A 20,082-nucleotide genomic window follows, 5' to 3' on the forward strand; every position below is an offset into this window, starting at 1 on the left:
TCTGGTAAACGCAGTCATTGCAGCAGATTTCAATGCAAGACACCCTACGAGACCACCCATCTCACATGCTACAGTTAGCAAACTGCTTGCTAAGTTTCGTGAAACTGGTTCAGTGTTGGATTTGCCAAAATGTGGATGCAAGAAAACTGTCACTAATGAAGAAACATCAGTGGCTGTCCTAGCTTCATTCAGCAACAGCCCGCAGCGTAGCACTCGCCGCATGTCACTGGAGAGTGGCATTAGTCGAACATCCCTTCGGTGGATATTAGCTACTCACAAATGGCACCCTTACAAACTCCAGCTACTGCAGCATCTCAACGAGGATGACCCAGATCGGTGCACAGAATTTGCAGAATGGGCAAAACAAAAATTGGAACAGGACCCTCAGTTCACGCAGAAGATTTTGTTCAGTGATGAGGAAAACTTTTATGTGAATGGTGAAGTTAACAAACAAAACCACCGCTATTGGTCTGACACTAACCCACATTGGGTGGATCCCTCCAAGACTGTTGGACCAACAAAAGTGATGGTTTGGTGTGGTATATGGGGTACAACGATAGTGGGTCCATTCTTCATCAATGGAAACCTCAAGGCCACTGGATATTTGAAATTGCTACATGATGATGTGTTTTCCTCTTTATGCACTGAAGCTGGCACGTTCGCTGAGTTTTTCCAGCAAGATGGTGCACCACCATATTATTGGTGCCAGGGCCGAGCATTCCTAGATGAACAGTTTCCTGGAAAGTGGATTGGTCATCGTGGGCCAGTTGAATGGCCCCCAAGGTCTTCCAATCTGACCCCCTTAGACTTTTATCTTTGGTGTCATCTGAAGGCAATTGTCTATGGTGTGAAGATAAGAGATGTACAGCACCTGAAACTATGGATACTGGATGCCTGTGCTGGCATTTCTCCTGCGGTATTTCTATCAGAGTGTGAAGAGTGGGAGAAGAGGGTTGCATTGACAATCCAACACAACGGGCAGCACATTGAACACATTTTATAAGTGGTCAGAAACTTGTAAATAACTCATGAAAGAATAAAGTTACGTTGAAACCAAGCACACTATTGTTTTTCTTGTGACATTACCAATAAGTTTGATGTGTCACACGGCCCTTTTCCTATTGAAAAAACAAAAGTTGTATCCAAGATGGCCGACTTCTAAATGGCCACCATGGTCACCACCCATCTTGAGGAGTTTGCCCCCTCACATATACTCATGTGCCACAAAGAGGACTTTAATATCACCAACCATTCCCATTTTATTACGGTGTATCCATATAAATGGCCCACCCTGTAGAATGATTGGTAGAGCCTTCAGGCCCCTCTTGTGTGAAACCAGTTTGGATTCAGGAGACATTTGAGAGGACAGATGGTTTGAAAGAGGAGTGAAAGAAGCCATCTATGTCCACTGTGAGCGACCATCTTTGAACAGAGGCGGTGGTTTACGACACCAACTCTCTGCCATCTATAATCCAGTTTTGAGTTCCCTCCCCAGACGCCTTAACGCCCACTCACATCCTGGGCCATCTGACCTCAGGAATTCGCATGATAAGGTGGGGCCAGGTTTCACAATGAACTCACCCGAAACTCTGGCTGATTGGGACCCACACCCAGTTTCACACCTTGGCTCAGGCGATTAGAGGATCATCAGGGGGTCCTTTTGTCCCTCTGTAGGGGGATACTCCCACTAGGTTTATATCTGGGACTCTCCACCATTTGACCTTAGAACTGAAGAAGCTTCTCGGATGAGAGGTGAAACATCTTCAAGTAACTTAAAGAAGTCCAGACGCTTTTCTTTGCAAGGTCCTTTGACTACGATGACCTGGATGACTGAGAACCTTCACAGACTTCAGGAGACATTCATTCTTTCGAATGTTAAGATTAGGCTTAAAACTTTCCTTTTTGATAAAGCTAGGGCTGATCAGGTGACCGAGAATCCTCCCTTAATTACACTGCAACAGGTTGCTGGGGGATTCCCAGATTGCGTGTTTCTTCTTAACTCACCTTTTTGTCCACTAACTATGTGTACACCACTCTGCATTTAACCACTCTGCATTTAATCTTTAATTAGTATTAATCTCTTCTGGTTGTAGCAGATGGCTTTTCCCCAGGGATTAATAAAATATTCTGATTCTGATGGCTGCCCCTCTCTGAGTCTGGTTCTGCTGGAGGTTTCTTCTTGTTAAAAGGGAGTTTTTCCTTCCCACTGTCGCCAAGTGCTTGCTCAAAGGGGGTCATATGATTTTTGGGGTTTTCTACAATAACACAGTTTTTAGTGTATTTTTGTAGAGTCTTTACCTTACTCCGCTCCTACAGTGTAAAGCATCTTGAGGTGTCTGTTGTTATGATTTGGTGCTATGTGAACTGGACCACTGAACTGAATTAAATTCAGCTGTGTCAGAAAACATCCTAAGGATGTACAGTTAAACCAGAGTTCATAATGTTTCTTTAGTAAAGATCTGTATATACTGTGGAATGCTCCTTCCCCCCCCAAAAAAGCTGTTGAACAGTTTCACTGATATCACAGGGTAGAATACTTTGAATCCACAGCAAATGTTTCACTTTTTGTTATAACACTTTGAAGCCTTCTCTTCTGCATTCAGGATGTTTTTAATGTTATGTAGCCTTTTCAGGCTTTGCTGGTATCATAACACCCACAAAGTGTGACAAATAAATTTGAAAAAAGACACACCTATTAATTTAAAATAAATAATTTTATACAAACACTATCTGTGGAATTCTCAGCTCTAGTTTGAATAACGACTGCTGATTTGACAATTTCAAATATTGTATATAGTACATTCTTGCAGTACATCCCTACGAATGCAGCTCATGTAATGCAACAGTTCTACTTTACTCTAAATACCATTTATCTCTCAAAAGACACGTTTTCTCTCAGGATTTGTCTCAGGAGATTCAGTAGAACACGATGTTTGCAAGAGACTTTCAGGGCTCTAAGAAAAGATAGACTTTTCTGATTTGTCTGCTTGGTCAAACAATAAGAGCTGATCACCCCTAAAATTGTGTCTATTATTGTATCATATAGTTGATCAATTAGACAATTAATTCTATGTGTGAATGTATCTATGTATGGACTGAAACTTTAATTCTAATTTTTTTTTAAATGTAGTTTTAATTATAAAGAATATATTAAAAACACAACCATATGTAGCCATTTATTCATCAGAATAAATAGGGGTAAATAAATTGAAAAGAATAGAATAGAATAGAGTGCCTTTATTGCCACTTTACAGCTGTACAGTGAGATACAGAGCATCTCCAACTCAGTGAATAATAATATATTATATAATAATATAATATAATATTGATTATCTTTATCTCCTCACATTCAGCTCACTGGGTGTATTGAATTTAACACATTTATAATTTTTTGATCTGAATTAAAATAGATTAATATAAATCCTGTTGAGCTTTTGAATGCTTCACTTAGAATCTTACACAATTTTTTGTATTTCCTTTTTTTAAGCTTTTCAGGTTTTTATTATTATTATTATCATCATTCAGAGGACAGCCACTGCTTCACAATTTAATTTATTTTTTTCAAACTTTTAGAAAAACGTGATCAGAAAATGAGACATGGAAAACACTTTCACCTTAAAGACTAAAAGTGTCAAACCTTGAGGACTAGCTTGTGTTCCTGCGTTGGGCTCAAACTGCTTTAAACGTCTTTTTTCCCAGCTGTAAATAAAAGGAAAGAGTGAGCACAGCACACGTCAATGCCTGCAGCTGTTCATTATAGAGTAGTTGCACTGGCTTGCAGTAGCTTGTATTTGACAGGTGCTGGTGTTTTGTGTCCATCCAGTGTGACGTACAGGCGGATGTGCGGGTGTGGATGATGTGCTAAGACTGTGTTAAGGCCTGCATTTTCAGTGTGAGTGTATCGTGGGTTTGGTATGTGTGTGTGTGTACGTTTGTGTGTTCTTCGTTCTCATTGGCTGCTGAAACTTGTTGGAGCCTTTTCCCCCTCAAATAAGAGAAAGCGCCAAGAACCTATTGGTTCTCGCGAAAAATCGCCCATTCTCCAGTCCGCCTGGTCCGGACTTCTCCGGGAGAAAATAAACTGATGTCAGACAGAACAACTGTATACTGCGAGCACAATAGCATTGTAAGGACTCCGCTCCACAGCAGTCCCGTGTGCCTGAATGCTGTGGGCTCACATTTTAACATCCAACCGCCGTTTTCGTTTGTTTGCTTGTTTGTTTGATTTTGCTCCACGCTGGATCTGACTGCCACTTTTTATCCTCAGAACGCGTGTGACCAACAAATCAACTCTTGAATCGGACATCTAAACGTGTCCATCTTTTTTTCTTTTATTTTCTTTTTTCTCTTGTCTTTTTTTATTTTCTTTTCTGTTGTTTTTAATGCTACAATGTCGTCTTTGCCAGGAACTGTACCACGAATGATGCGCCCGGCTCCCGGACAGAACTATCCCCGCACTGGATTCCCTCTGGAAGGTAGGAGCTTGACAGTAGCCCTGAACAGCCTCTCAGACTCCGGTAGATTTTGTGCGGAGGCTGAAAAAAATGCGAGCTTAATTTGAAGATTATTCAAACAAATATTCTGCATTAAACATTAAAGGCACGTGAGAAGACCTTCAGCGTGCTTAACAGTTAAGGCCTCAACTCCAGGGTAAACTTTGTGTGCAAGGACTGGCACTGAACACAATTGCATGAATAAAGGCAAGTGCCCCCCCCCCCCCGCCCACAAAAAAAAACCCCAAAAGCCCACGTTGCATTATTCTTATGCTAATACAATTTCCGTTGTATTATTCTTATGCTAAATATTAAAGGCCCCGGTCACAAGCACACTTAATCATCCAGTGACCACTTTGTCAGCGAATTGAAAACGACTAGAAATTCCAGAGAAAACAGAGACAGTCTCTACAGCACTTGGATTGCTTCAAGATCCGCGCGCCTGGAAATTGGCACCCACCGGCAGAAGCAGAGGATCAGTCCAATATTTGGACAGCGTGACGGCGAACAGTGAAGCGTGGCAGCAGGTGCTCTTCACCTCCTCTGCTTGGCATGTGGAACTGTGAAGTGTTAGCCCTTAATGGCGATCAAATGAGATTTGAAAACAATTGACACGTGGTACTGTCAGTGAATACTGGCAGGGAACAGCTGAAAGAACACCGGGCTCGCATTACGTGTGATTGATAAGAAAAATAGCCTGTCATCAAACTGGATTATTTAATAACAGACAACAGTCTGCGCTTAAAGCCGCTCTGTACCGAATCTGGCCTTGTGTCATCCACAGTATCTACTCCTCTGGGCCAGGGACGGGTCAACCAGCTAGGGGGGGTCTTCATTAACGGCCGACCGTTGCCCAACCATATCCGACACAAGATAGTCGAGATGGCCCACCACGGGATCCGGCCCTGTGTCATTTCGCGCCAACTTCGTGTCTCCCACGGCTGCGTGTCCAAGATCCTCTGCCGCTACCAAGAGACCGGGTCCATCCGACCCGGCGCCATAGGTGGCAGCAAACCCCGGGTGAGAGAAACGATCTGAAGGACAACACGGATAATTGTTTGTCAATACCACTAGGCTAAATAATAAGTTAGTAATCTGTAGATTATCTGTAGGCTTCCACAGCCTTGTTATAGTTTATATTTCCACCTGCTTTCTAAAAAGTCACTCGAAAGATTTCGGGGCCTGTAGCCTGTGGCTCAGCTCACTCTCCTTGTTTCTGTGTGGCTCACGGCGACCTGCAGCAGGTAGCCACGCCGGATGTAGAGAGAAGGATTGAAGAGTACAAGCGGGACAACCCTGGCATGTTCAGCTGGGAGATCCGGGATAAGCTACTGAAGGACGGGGTGTGTGACAGAAGCACAGTCCCTTCAGGTGAGGCCTCCTCTGGTAAGCGGCGTTTAATTCACAGTTTTACTCTGAATTTTGCCCTCCCCGATGAATACATAAAAACAGACTTTCAAATCAAGGAAGTTATCACGAAAAATATAATAATATAAAAATATATAAAAATATATTATTATTATTATTATTATTATTATTATTATTATTATTATTATTATTATTATTGTTATTATTATTATTATTGTTGTTGTTGTTGCTATCGTTGTAAATGGTAATATGGTAATAACAAAAATAATAACAGTACAATATAATAAAGTAATGATATAATAATAGAATAACAGTGAATTTAATATAAAATATATTATTATTATTATTATTATTAATTATTATTATTATTATGTTATTGCTAAAGATGCCTTTCTGCTCGCAGTGAGTTCGATCAGCCGTGTACTTCGCGCTCGTTTTGGGAAAAAGGAGGATGAGGATGAGTGCGATAAAAAGGAAGAGGACGGAGAAAAGAAAACGAAACACAGCATCGACGGCATCCTCGGGGAGAAAGGTAGGCCCCGGGAGGACTAGCGGTTAACTGTCTGCTAATCAGGTCTAAACGGGCGTTTTGTCCCATGACTTCTCCCGCCTGGAGCCGCTTAAATATTCATGGTGAGCGGTGGCGCGGGCTCCCGTCACGCTAAACGGTGACAAATGTCCATACCGATCACAGGCGACAGGAGCCAGGCCGTCAGCTCCGTGTGTGGATACCAAGTTCAAGCAGAATTTTCCTCTGAAATGACATTTAGCCTACAAACAAACAAACGCTAAATAAATACACGAACCTAGCCAAAAATGGCACAATTACATATATGCATGTATTAAATTCATAACGTTTTAAAATGAAAAGGTATAGTAAATATATCGTTATAGTACGATTTTAGTGGAAGGTGTTAAATATCCCCTCTTCATATTTCTTTCATATACACACGTATACATGGCGGTTGGAAGCTTTTGTTTAGTTCATTTTTATTAAAGTGACGTCGATGCAGCATGTTTGAGTGTAGCGTGTGGACGGCAGTCTGTTCTTTAAACTTGAGGCCTGCAGCGGGCCCAGTGCTTTCTGACCACTGGTTTCACTGGTGATTTTTTTTTTCAAACAGCTATCAAGTCTCCCCCTTTCCACATTCTTCAAAAGATCAGCCCAGCTAGTGTCTCTGTGTCATCCGAGCTTGGCATTTCATAATTTGAAGACTTAGCCTATTACAGCTGGTAATGAAACCTGCCTCTGTTGAATAGGCATCTGTGTTGGAGAGGGGTGTAATAGCTGGAAGGCATGGTAAGAAATATATTTATCCCCTATCAGCCCTCACTCTCACAGTCCCAGGCACACGCTGTTGAAGGGCCTTAAAGCAGATTAAATTGAGCCTTTTATTTCTTTTCACTTTCATCTCTCAGTGGCTCACTTCATGGTGTGAAGCCTGCAGCATAAATTCATGAGATTGTAAGCTTTCCGCTCCCCTCGTTTAGATAGTATTTTTAAAATATATATATAATTATTTTAATTTTCAAATGTTTTTTTAATGTTTACTTTTGGTGGCGTGCTGTACATATTTCAGCAGGAGTCAGAGTGAATTTTAGGTTGAATGGAAGAGGCAGTAGTGATTCCGACAAACTCATTGAAGGGAACTGTTTACCAGTTTTATTTGATCCATTATATGAGATGATTTTTTTATTTACATGATATGTGAGCACTGATTACAGCAAGGGACAAGCTAAAACGACATAAAATGAGAAAAGCCTAATTTGAAATAACCTTTAAAAGTAACACACACACACACACACACACACACACACACGTGATAGTCTGACATTTGCATATAACTGATAAATGACAAACTTACTGTTAATCTTCAGTTAGGATCATTGTTTACGTTTGCTAAATGTACATATCAAAGCTTCAAAGTAATGGCCTTGGTTCTGTAAATTACTGTCACGTTGTAGAAAACACTCAAAATGCTTCTTGGAGGTGACTGGAATCCAGTTAAACAGCTGTCCAGGCTTTCTTTCTACAGTTTATAGCTATTTAGTGTGTATGCTGTGTCTTAAAGATATAAATAAGCATTATGTAGAAAAAAACCCTCTAGAGTCCAGCCTGGTTGAAAGAGAAAAGGTACACAGTGAGGATAGAGAAAGCACTTCAAACAAATCCAGTGGAGGTGACGGGAAGCTTCTTTGCAGAGAGCACAGTCTGTGGGAAGTTGCAGCTATTAATAACAATTTCCCCGGGCATTCACACTTACTCTACTCCACCTTCACTTTCCTCCAGCTATTTTACCTGGGTTGAAATTGAGGAGACCTAAATGCTGTCTGCAGATAACACAATCATCACAGCCACGGTCCTGGGCTGTGCATCACTGTGTTAAACTGGGATTAACCTCTCTTTTCTCCCCTGCTGTTGTGCACCAAAATTCACATTTTTAACAGCTGTGTTACAAAATGTAAAGGGATTGGAAGTCAGTGGAAGTGTATCAGCAGTAATGAGTAATGAGTCAAAATCATCATGACAGTGATGTGTCACAGTCATTCGTGGGGTAAAAATTCAAAAATGCTGCTGGCATTTGCGTCAGTGTGAGGATCTGCTGCTTTTCTGTCTTTGACCTGCGCTAACAGTTGGCATGCTTAAATATAGCACTTTGAAGGCATCATCCCAGAGTGCACATGTAATTGATTTCATTTTAATTAAACAAAGAATTGTAAATATTACAATGAACATATAAAAAGTGTATTGAATTTTAAATGTAAAACTAAAGAAGGTTTCCAAACGTCAGAAATAAATCCCGTCACACTGATTTCAAATCTTTGTGGAGATATTTGTTGTCTTACGTAATGATCTAGATTACATCAAAGCATTACCACCGATCAGATGTATAGTTTATAATGATGTACTGTAAATAAAATTTTGTAAGATCCTTGATGAAATTTTGTTCACGACATATGAATATAAAATGTATTTTAATATAGTATGTTACATTAACACTTTATTGTACTGATAAAAGAAGTGATATAAAAATCCAATATAACCAAAAGTCTTAATTTTTATAGCGAGTGATAAAATAAATTAATCACTAGTGAAAATGTAAAAAATCAGTGATGTGAGACCATGATGTTATAAACATGGTCACGTAGCCCTCGACTAAACATTCCTAGGATGCACTGATTTTATAGCAAATCATTCCTCTGAAGGACAAATGAATGCAGAGACTTAGGAATCAGCTAACACTGTCCCTAAAGCTTTGAAAAGAATCAACATATAGACATGCTAGTAGTCTGTGATTATGGATGCAGAGGTTGTTTTGCGTCATAACAGTGAAATTTTACTCCCTTACAAATGAGTTATAAGTATAAAAAAAGGCACATATGTTCACAGAAGCTGGTTCCACTGTAATGCTGACTGTTGAAGCTGTGGTGGTATGCTGGCCTGAGGGAGACCTGAGGGCACGCTTCCTCTGCTCTGTTTCAGACTTTAACAGCAGAGGAAAAAGTAGGTGAGGAAGGTATGAAGCTGCTGGAACAAAGTGAGGAGCTTAGAGGCTTTGATCCTCTGTTGCTTTTCATTATTTGTAGCATTTGTAGTGACACTGCCACAATGAGGGTTCATCACATTAGCTGAAGCCAACACTGCCTTCAGGCTTGCCTGTATAATAATTAAAGCCCATTTTCTATATGAGAGAGGATCTGTCCAGCCCTCTGTTTAGAGGGACGGCCTCTCTTCCTGTGATGTCTGAGTGAAATCATTGTGGTTATTTGGAAACAAATTACATCAAGTTTTCACATCTTGAATTCATAGCTGCCTTCCTTAAAACCAGAGAGAAATATTTAACATACATTTTTAAATTACAGTTGTCTACGTGAAGCATTTTTTTCTAGGCTCTCCCTCTCTCTCACCATGTGAAATGAAGGGAATCATAGTTGGAGGAGGTTCTGGAGGTGGGCAGGGACAGCATTAGATCCCTGTGGGGAAACTGGGTCACTGCAGACGCACAGAGGAACAGGATAAAGCACAGTAACACAAGACACACAGCAAATAGGAAAAATCAGAAAGCAACATGGGAATGTTTTATTCAAATAGCCTTACTGTGTGGAAAGATCAAAACTGAAATATTTAAATCATATAAAAGACAGACATCAGAAAGTGAGTCATTTAATGTAGAAATGTGTGACAGTAAGGTTTCAGATTAAAGCAGGTTCAGGGCTTTTTGTCAAAGATGAACAATGCTAAATATAAGTTGTTGCCCCAGGGAGAGCAGAGATTTCATTAGTGGCCGTCAGAGGTTTTTTAACAGTTGATAACAGAAGAAATAACTAAACAAGTTTGTATTTCCAGTCTTTGATAACATCTTCTTTAAGCAAAATTTTCAGCAGTAAATCAGTAAAAGTTTCAGACTTCTCAGTTGTTTTAGTGATCATGTTTTCATTTACGTATGTGGAGGAATTTTCTGAGTTATATTTTTCACATTCAACTTAAGGATTACATGTGAAAAGAAGACTGCAATTTGCAATAAAAGTGAAGACTATTTGTGGAGTGATTCACATGTGTTTTGGAGCATTGTATTGGTTGTTCAAATATGCCTTAAAAATAGGCACCGAGATATTTAACAAGAATATTTTCCACATAATTTGTTATGTTGCATATAATCAGTCTAATGCTCTGTATAACAGACGTTCAGATGTATCATGTGCCCAGAAATTAATTTTGTTTGTCGCAGCTTGCTTTGATGATGAATGATAATACTGAATTACTGCTGATGACAATGATAATGTGAATGAATCAAATTCAGTGACCAGCAGAAGAAGGATCCACAGGTTCTACAGAACATGGTAAATGGTAAATGGCCTGCATTTGTATAGCGCTTTTCTAGTCCCTAAGGACCCCAAAGCGCTTGGGGACCTCAGAGAAGAATACCTATTTTTACACCAGTTGATCTGCTAATATTTTCTTATTCCCATTTATGAGTATTGGTTCCATTTCTATAGTCTCATCAAACAGAGACTGATTTCTTTCAGACATTTCAGTTACCACCAAGTTAGGTAGTTGATAAATTCATTTAATACTTTCAACATATGAAACATCTTAAAGGTTTACACCAAGAAAACATCACACTTGATTGTAATTGTTGGTACTTAGAGTGCAGCTAATTGTATGATTTCTTTTCCTTTTCAACAACTATAAGCATGTTTGCCGGCCTGACTTTCCTTTATTTCTGCAGAACTGGGGACTTCTCAATGTTGTCTTTGAGAAAACAAATATATATAAAGGGGAGCTGCTGAACTGGGAGAGGGCTTTGAATAGGAGAATAGCAGCCCACTTCTTAGCCGTGGAGTGTTTAGTAGCCATCCCTTAATCCTTCTTTCATTTGCCGACAAATGCCAAGGATCTTGTCTGGCAACCCAATAGGAAGCTGATCAGCCAACAAAAGAGGAATGGTCCACAAAGAGCAAGCAGGCAAAACTGGGATGAGGGCAGTCAGAAGCCTAGGGCATCCCATTAACAACCCATTTGTAAAGGATATACACAGTGCAAATGCAAAGAGAGCAATATAATATTTGCACAAACAATATTATAACAAAATCATGCAATGTTAACACTTTGGTCAGTCTGAAACCTTAAAGAAATATTATACCTCGGCTGTATAGTTCTAGTTTAATTCTGAATTTGTATCGCTCATGTCATTATTCTATGAATTATATTAATCAACGTTTTACATGTATTTTTAAATGAGTGGAATACCTCATAGCCGGAAAACACTAAATGCCAAGATACATTTTTGGAAACCTTAAAAAGCCTTTTTAGATTTGAAGATTTCACTCACCTTTTCAAGGTTTAAGAACTTCATTTGATATCATGTGCTTGATTGGTTTGTTAGCTGCCTGTGTCAGGGTGTTGAAGGGAAACATCTACTTTAATCAGGTTCATTTGGCTGCACGGGAAAACTTTCTGCTGTATGCTAACAGACCATTCAGAGAATGTTCTTTCTGCACCTTGCTTCTCTCACAGCTAGCTGTAGGATTAAACTCTGCTGTCTTTAAAGACACCGCTCCCTGCCAAAATCAGTCGGACCAGAAATACTCTGCAGCAGCTTTGTAATGCCTTTTAGAGTATTCTTCCATCTGCAGCACCACTGAATTTATTTTGAAATTAAAATAGCTTAAAAATTAAGCGTGGATAAGTTTTTATGTAGATTACATGTTGATTTGCAATATCACTTCCTTTATAATACAGCAACACCATATAGCTTGTGAGTCTTTAAAAATGAGATGCCCCTGAGATTTAGGGGGAATAATGTTCACAATTCAACAACAACAACAAAAAAAAAACATATCAAAGCAGATATCTGGATTTATAGAAATAACAAGGCCATAGTTCTCCTGCTTTATTGCAAAGTAAAAATTTTAACTATTATTTTTCAGTATAAAAATATAAACATGTAAACCAATCACCCTGTTGCTGTATTATTCATGGAATTCCATATTGTTAAGGTCCCAGGAAAACTAGGATAAAATTCCAAAAACCCAGACTCCTCAGATATTATCTTAAGTGTGAGTGTTGGGGCCTGTGCCTAATTAATATGAATGAAATTAAGCATGAAAAGAAAAGATTTGCATTAAAGGAGGATCCAAAGAACAAGATCATAGTATAATACTGAAAAGAGGGTTTGAAATCTTTTAATGTCCCACTGCCTGTTTAATTTTGGTTTCAAATGTTAAATTTTATGACAAACAAAACAAGCAAAAATGAGCAGAGAGTGTGTGTAAGTGATTATCTGTATTGGATGATTAGGAAATCATCTAAAAATTATATAGCAAGTTTAATTTCTCTGGGGGTGAGTGGCTTTTCTGTGGGTTTCTCCATAAGTTCATGAAGTAAATCTCATTTAGTGAACACCATCTATTCATAGTTATTGGCAAAAAAAAAACAACCTTAAATAAACAGAGATTATTTGGGTATAAAGGCCCAACAGTGTTTTTGGATGGTGGGTGAGCAAATGTTCACTCTGTTTATAGGAATGAAAGTGGATTATCAGCCATTTCTCTATCACTGCAATAAAAATAATTCGAGCCAAATCTTTAGCACAGTCTTTGGTCATGGTGGAAACAGCATTGTTCACACTGTGGCTTCATGAGGGACCACACTCTGACACGCTAGTAACCTTGGATTAGTGAATGGATCTGCTGCAGCTCTTTGCACAAAAATCTTTTTTCACTTTGTTCTGAGAGAAGTCTAAAGGTATCGATTAGCACAGCATGCGATTCTTAGTAGGTTTTACTACAACCTGACCAACGAGAACAGCCTCAGCAGTAGTAGTGATTTAATTTCTGATTGTGTTTAACTCTAATTATAGCACATCAAAAAAAAAAAAAATGTCACGCAAACCGGTCCAAAATTTTGCTGTAATTTCATATTTCAGCTGACACGCAATTACTGTGGATGGCATAACAAAATATTCACATTTACATCAAAACAGGAGTTTGATGAAAATGATATTTTAATATAATTAATCTTCCTTGTCTGTGTGCCTATATTTATGTCTTTTAATTTTAAAAAATATCTTGATTTGAAGAATTTGCTTTTGCCCAGACTGCGAAATGTTTTGTGTTTGTGTGCAGAAACAACTTTTATGTATGTTGTGGGCCGCTAACAGGATGAGAAGAAAAAAAAATTAACCTGGGTTGAAATGGACAAGGAGGCCAGCCTGCTATTCTGTGCCTGCATTTGCCACTGAAGGAGTTGATGAACTCCTCCAAGTCTATTAAAGAAAGGAAACAATATGAACCGAAAGCTTGAGGCAAGCAGCCTGACAGTTTAGAAAGTGGCTGCCATTGTAGCCTGAAGGCAGATGCATGAATACCTCTGAATAGACTCCTTCAAAGTGATACGATTGAGCTAGACAACAGCAAAATGCTGAAAGGCTTCTGCTCTGTGCTGGTGAGCTGATCGGCATTTCTAATGCTTCTGTTTTGAATGAGTATGCAACTGCAGTGGGAGGGATCGCTGTGGCCGACGCTCTACTCTCTATTATTAGCATTAGAAGAATTCTTACAGCAACTTCAAGCAGCAAGTATAGCAGAACTACTAGAGAAGCATTTTACCTGAATGTCCTTTTTGGACTGCCTGCTGCAAACATTACCTAATAATGACATGGTTTCAACTCAACTGCATGAAAATAGTTAATGATAAAACAATAATAGCAGTGCAACACGACTGAAGAAAGCTTTAGGTAACATGAGAGATATGGGCGCTCTGTTAATTTGGATGAATGGGCCCTTTAAATAACCCAGAGGGAGATATAGGACTGTGCATATGAGAGGAAAGCCAACTTCTCTGAAGCCTGAAGTCACACAACACAATAATATAAATACCCTAGCTATTTATTCCATTAATTAATAAACTGTATATTGCAGGGGTCTCAAACATACGGCCCACTATACATTTATATCCGGGCCGTGCGATAATTTCCTATGTCAGTAATTAATGGCCCCTCAGTATGTGGGAGCCAAATCTTCAGCCCTGCTGAGAATTCATGCAGACAGGGGAGGGATTCTATTTTGATTGGCACACCATGCGAGCAATCGCATGTACAGACAGACTTGGATCATACCATTATGTAAAAGAAGGAAGGATGGCAGATGATCTGAAGACAAGTGTAGTAGTACAGGCCAGGTACACAGAGAGCCAAGTGCAAGCTTGTGGAGCAAAAACAAGCAAAACATAAATGAGCAGCATCTGGCTGCATTTCCATCATGTTGGAGAATTTATGAAATTAAGAGCTGGATAAAGGGATACCCACTTTTATTTTCAGACATTTTCCATTGTGCAAGACAAAAAAATATAAAAAATTGTCTAGGCCTTAAACCTCATATGTGTTCTCCTTAGTAGTAACAAATGCATAAAAATAAGGCTTTCATATAACACTATAAACAAAGTGTTTTTGAATGGCAGAAATGCAGAATGTCTGCCTGTAGCAAAGAGCGTCTAAATGAGTCTCACAGGCCTGAATGTGCATGAGAAGCCATTTATAATTCATGGTTGAGCTGCTGCTCACAACAAACAAGCAGAAATTTTGGACTTTTAACTGTATTTTCACAAGTTTTCCTACTGATAAAAACCTCCCTTAAAGCCATCCATACTATACAAAGTAATAAAGCAATAAAATAAAAAACTGAGCTAATTGTTGGGACTAATAAAGAAAATGTCTTCTGAAAAGGAACAGATAAAATGTCACATTTAGTCATGTGTTTAAACATATTTGATGTCAGTTTTTTGTTGTGGTTGTTGATCGGCAAGGAAGGACAGTCTCCCTTTGTCCATGATTTGAACTGCCGTGCTCATTAAGAGGGAATGAATGAATAAAAAAAGGCAAGTGTACGGTGGCCCCGAGAGGCCAAACGGACTGCAAAAAGAAAAATGCTGCAAAAAGAAAAACACTTGCAAAAAGAAAAATGCTGCAAAAAGAAAATTGCTGCAAAAAGAAAAACACTTGCAAAAAGAAAAACGCTGCAAAAAGAAAAATACTGCAAAAAGAAAAATGCTGCAAAAAGAAAAACGCTGCAAAAGCACACAAAGCACAACGGAAATAGGAAAAAAGACAACGGAAATGTTTCTGGGGAGACAATAACCGGACGGACCAGTTGCACGAACCAAAACATGTATGTATGGCTGTATCCCAATTCAGGGACTGTTTCCCAATTCAGGGTCTGCAGCCTTAAAGTACGCAGCCTTAACGGTCCTCAAGGGCCACGTACTGAAAGACCGCTGAGGCCGGAAGTGCGAGGCTTGTAGGCTTGTGAAATGGGACGGCCTAGCCTCCGTTGCGCTGCCCAGGTTGCCTAGCAACCATGGTACTAACAGCTGGAAACGTTTTATACAGCTTTGTTTGACAGAAATGAAGGAGAACATATTTTGTACATTTGTTTCTACATGAGCTTTGTGTGATTTGATAAGTATCTGAGGCTGAGACCACAGGACTGTAAAACATGATTGTTGGGCTTCATTTCTGTACTGAACAGTCATTTAAGATTAGCTAGTAAATAACAATTAGCTAATGTTGTTCATGAGACTAAAGTCATCTCACTTTGGTAATGTAAATATAAGATGGCCAATATTATATTAATCATTATTAGTTATTACAGCAGTGAACATGAACTCTGTGCCAAAAACTGAGCTTCAGTAAAGATTCAAGTTGCATTTATTTATATTTCCTATCACCTTAAATCTTCACTTAAAGACAAGTATCTGTGACAGTGTATATATAGATGTATTATATATAAGAGACAAACATTGTTCTTTTAATATGTTGGCATTACTAAATTTGGCTCAATGCTTATATATGTGTGGAAGAAGCAAATGTACGAGCTGTGATAACTGTTTCTGATAGAATGAAGAGTAGACTGATATATGAAATATTCCTTTATTGGGTGAGAAAATCAGACCATGTCATAACTGCTTTAAGTCATACAGAATAGATATCAGAGCCTTAAACAGGCTGACTTCTGTTAAATGGGTCAAACTGGGCAGAAAGTATCCAAACACATAACATCCTTATAGAATATGATGTAACACTATAGATCAACTTACCTCAGGATATATAAAGCATATAAACAATTGCAGCAATATGATGCAACAAACACAGCAGTACTACTAATCCAAAATACTCAAAGCTTCATAGAACTGAAACAAACATTTATTTTTAGCTCCATTCTGCTGCTGATACATACTTTAGGTTTCTGAACATTAAACTTTTTACTGCCTTTCATAGTGTGTAACTAGAAGGCCCTGAGTACTTTCTCCCACACTGAAAACACTGGAATGATAAAATTATTTGAACATTACCTAATAAGACTGATTCAGGACAGACAATTAGTTATTCTAAACTTTCCTAGCAGTCCTTCACAAACAGGGAACAGTCTGTCTATTCTCTCCATCTGTCAGCTGCTGCTGGCTCTTCCTCCTCCTCTTCCTCACACACTGCTGAGTTTGTCCTGGTGGATCATCAGGGGTGCAAAGCCTCACAGATGATGTGCAGCAGTGGGTCCCTCAGTCTGTCCTCACTCTGGACACTTGCAGTTGTGACACATGGAAATCAAATGTGTGATAAGCTGCAGGATTCAAACACAAGTGTAACTTATAAATAAATGTTCATACTTTTATTCCACAATCAGAGAGAAAGAAACAGAGAGAGAGAGTGCAGGACAGACAAGTGACAGTCTCAGGTGTTTACACTGCTACAAAACAGCACACGAGAAGGAGGATTTAGTGTTTGTGTTATTACGAGTGCTAAACAAGAAGAGTTCCCAGATAGTACAGTGGACACATGTGTGACTCCTGTGATTAAAACATGTTTCTTTCAGCTTAACGAGTGAACCGTCAGCTCGTTCAAACACACGTTAAAGTCCATTTGGCTCGACACCACCGAACAAAGGCAGCAATATAACATAGCTAACATTAACAGTGCAGTGAATCCTGCTTGTGCCGTGATATTCAGGACTGCAAACCGAGCAGCATCACTGACTTTCAGCCTGTTGTGTTTGTGGATATATGACTGACTTTAATTATCCACAAAATCATCAGATTCTCTGTAAGATTAAGGTCGACTATCTAACGGCGTATAAAGTAAAGGCTTTAAAACAAATTAAACGCTGAAAATACAAACATTGCTAATTTCACATAAGTTTGCAGACACGTGACCAACAGTAATGTTTTAATGTTCCTCATTATTAAACATTTGCACATAAATAAGTGACATAATATTCAGAACTTACTTTTGAAAGTTTACTCTTTGGCCGCTCCGCTTCCACTTCTTTGAAGTGTCTCCCAGTCCCAGTGCACTCGTTAGCATGTTTTGGTTCGTGCAACTGGTCCGTCCGGTTATTATCTCCCCAGAAACATTTCCGTTGTCTTTTTTCCTATTTCCGTTGTGCTTTGTGTGCTTTTGCAGCGTTTTTCTTTTTGCAGCATTTTTCCTTTTGCAGCGTTTTTCTTTTTGCAGCATTTTTCTTTTTGCAGCATTTTTCTTTTTGCAGCGTTTTTCTTTTTACAGCATTTTTCTTTTTGCAAGTGTTTTTCTTTTTGCAGCATTTTTCTTTTTGCAGCATTTTTCTTTTTGCAAGTGTTTTCTGAAGTTGCAGTCCGTTTGGCCTCTCAGGGCCACCGTACACAAGTGTATTCAGTTGAAAGAAGAGATCCTGCCCCCCTGATATCAGCAGATGTCACTGTTGAGGCATTTTAAGTTCAACAGCAGATTTGTTGCAAATTGAGAGAACATTTATTTTATAAATGAAAATGGATTGAGATTTTTTTATTTTTAAAGAAAATAAAAATTCCCCACTCGCCCCTGTGGACGGTCAATCCTTCAAGCTCGGGTCCTCTACCAGAGGCCTGGGAGCTTGAGGGTCCTGCGCAGTATCTTAGCTGTTCCTAGGACTGCGCTCTTCTGGACAGAGATCTCCGCTGTTGTTCCCGGGATCTGCTGGAGCCACTCGCCTAGCTTGGGAGTCACTGTACCTAGTGCTCCGATTACCACTGGGACCACCGTCACCTTCACCCTCCACATCTTCTCGAGCTCTTCTCTGAGCCCTTGGTATTTCTCGAACTTCTCGTGTTCCTTCTTCCTGATGTTGCTGTCATTCGGAAATGCTACATCGATCACTACGGCCGTCTTCTCATGTTTGTCTACCACCACTATGTTGGTTAGCCACCACCATTTTGTCCGTCTGTATCTGGAAATCCCACTGGATCTTAGCTCAGTCATTCTCCATCACCCTTGGGGGCATCTCCCATTTTGACCCCGGGACTTCCAGGTTATACTCGGCACAGATGTTCCTGTACACTATGTCGGCCACTTGGTTATGGCGTTCCATGTATGCCTTGCCTGCTAGCATCTTACACCCTGCTGTTATGTGCTGGATTGTCTCTGGAGCATCTTTACACAGCTAGCACCTGGGGTCTTGCCTGGTGTGATAGACCCCAGCCTCAATGGATCTTGTGCATGGTAAGGAGCTTTCTTGTCTTGATGTCAGTGGCTTCTATCTCCTCCTTTGGCCAGCCTATTACCCCAGCAGGGTACCTGATCACGGGTAGGGCGTAGGTGTTGATAGCCCAGATCTTGTTCTTACCGTTCAGCTGACTCCTCAGGACTTGCCTGACCCTCTGCAGGTACTTGGTGGTTGCAGCTTTCCTAGCAGCTTTGTCATGGTTCCCATTCGCCTATGGGATCTCCAGGTACTTGTAACTGTCCTCTATGTCTGCAATGTTGCCTTCTGGTAGTTTGATCCCCTCCGTTCTGACTACCTTCACTCTCTTTGTTACCATCCAACTACACTTCTCCAGCCCGAACGACATTCCGATGTCATTGGTGTCCTGGTGGTGTGGATCAGTGAATTGATGTCTCGTTCACTCTTGGCATACAGCTTGATGTCATCCATGTACAGGAGGTGGCTGACAACTGCTCCATTCCGTAGTCGGTATCCGTAGCCAGTCTTGTCAATTATCTCACTGAGGGGGTTCAGGCCTATGCAGAACAGCAGTGGGGACAGAGCATCTCCTTGGTAGATCCCGCACTTGATGGTGACTTGTGCTATGGGCTTGAGGTTGGCCTCCAGTGTTGTCCGCCACATCCCCATTGAGTTCCTGATGAAGGCTCTCAGGGTCCTGTTGATCTTATATAGTTCTAGGCATTCCAGGATCCAGGTGTGGGGCATTGAGTCATAAACCTTCTTGTAATCAATCCAGGCAGTGCACAGGTTGGTCAGTCTGGTCCTGCAGTCTCGGCTGACTGCTTGGTCTGCCAGTAGCTGGTGTTTTGCGCCTCTGGTATTCTTGCCCATTCCTTTCTGTGCCCCGCTCATGTATTGACCCATGTGCCTGTTCATCTTAGCCACTATGATGCCTGACAGGAGCTTCCACGTGGTGCTGAGGCAGGTTATTGGTCGGTGGTTGGAGGGGACCGGTCCCTTCTGGGGGTCCTTGAGGATCAGGACTGTCCGGCCTTCGGTTAGCCATTCCGGGTGTCTCTCGTCAACTAGCAGCTGGTTCATTTGTGCTGCCAGGCACTCGTGGAGTGCAGTCAGCTTCTTCAGCCAGGAGGCGTGAACCATGTCAGGGCCTGGTGCTGTCCAACTCTTCATACTGGAGACCCTTTTCAGGTATGGACAGCTTCCTGTACTTCTTAGGCACCTTCCTCATCGCGCCTTTCTGCAACTC

The 20,082-nt window shown here is 40.3% G+C and overlaps 1 protein-coding gene and 1 long non-coding RNA gene across 8 annotated transcripts in view; one reads left to right on the plus strand and one right to left on the minus strand.

Moving 5' to 3' along the window:
• The first annotated feature begins 3,824 nt into the window (after positions 1 to 3,824).
• The window catches only part of LOC146494788 (paired box protein Pax-7-like), a 106,096-nt gene continuing 89,838 nt past the window's right edge, over positions 3,825 to 20,082 (plus strand). The window contains exons 1-5 of one of the 7 annotated variants that reach the window (XM_085145078.1): positions 3,829 to 4,126; positions 4,407 to 4,475; positions 5,278 to 5,513; positions 5,735 to 5,879; positions 6,265 to 6,393. In XM_085145078.1, coding sequence (XP_085001204.1) covers positions 4,421 to 4,475; positions 5,278 to 5,513; positions 5,735 to 5,879; positions 6,265 to 6,393 — 565 coding nt within the window. In that variant the 5' untranslated portion in view covers positions 3,829 to 4,126; positions 4,407 to 4,420. Of the gene's footprint in view, positions 4,490 to 5,240; positions 5,514 to 5,734; positions 5,880 to 6,264; positions 6,394 to 20,082 lie in introns of all 7 variants that reach the window. The other 6 variants (XM_085145080.1, XM_085145073.1, XM_085145079.1 and 3 more) reach the window with 6 other exon arrangements.
• On the minus strand, positions 13,544 to 18,150 carry LOC146494789 (uncharacterized). Its single transcript, XR_014871432.1, has 2 exons — positions 17,643 to 18,150; positions 13,544 to 16,979 (listed from the first exon to the last, which is right to left on the minus strand). It is a non-coding gene; the product is annotated as an uncharacterized LOC146494789 (long non-coding RNA).

The sequence above is a fragment of the Neolamprologus multifasciatus genome, chromosome 20, assembly GCF_963576455.1.
Source record: "Neolamprologus multifasciatus chromosome 20, fNeoMul1.2, whole genome shotgun sequence".
NCBI lineage: Eukaryota > Metazoa > Chordata > Actinopteri > Cichliformes > Cichlidae > Neolamprologus > Neolamprologus multifasciatus.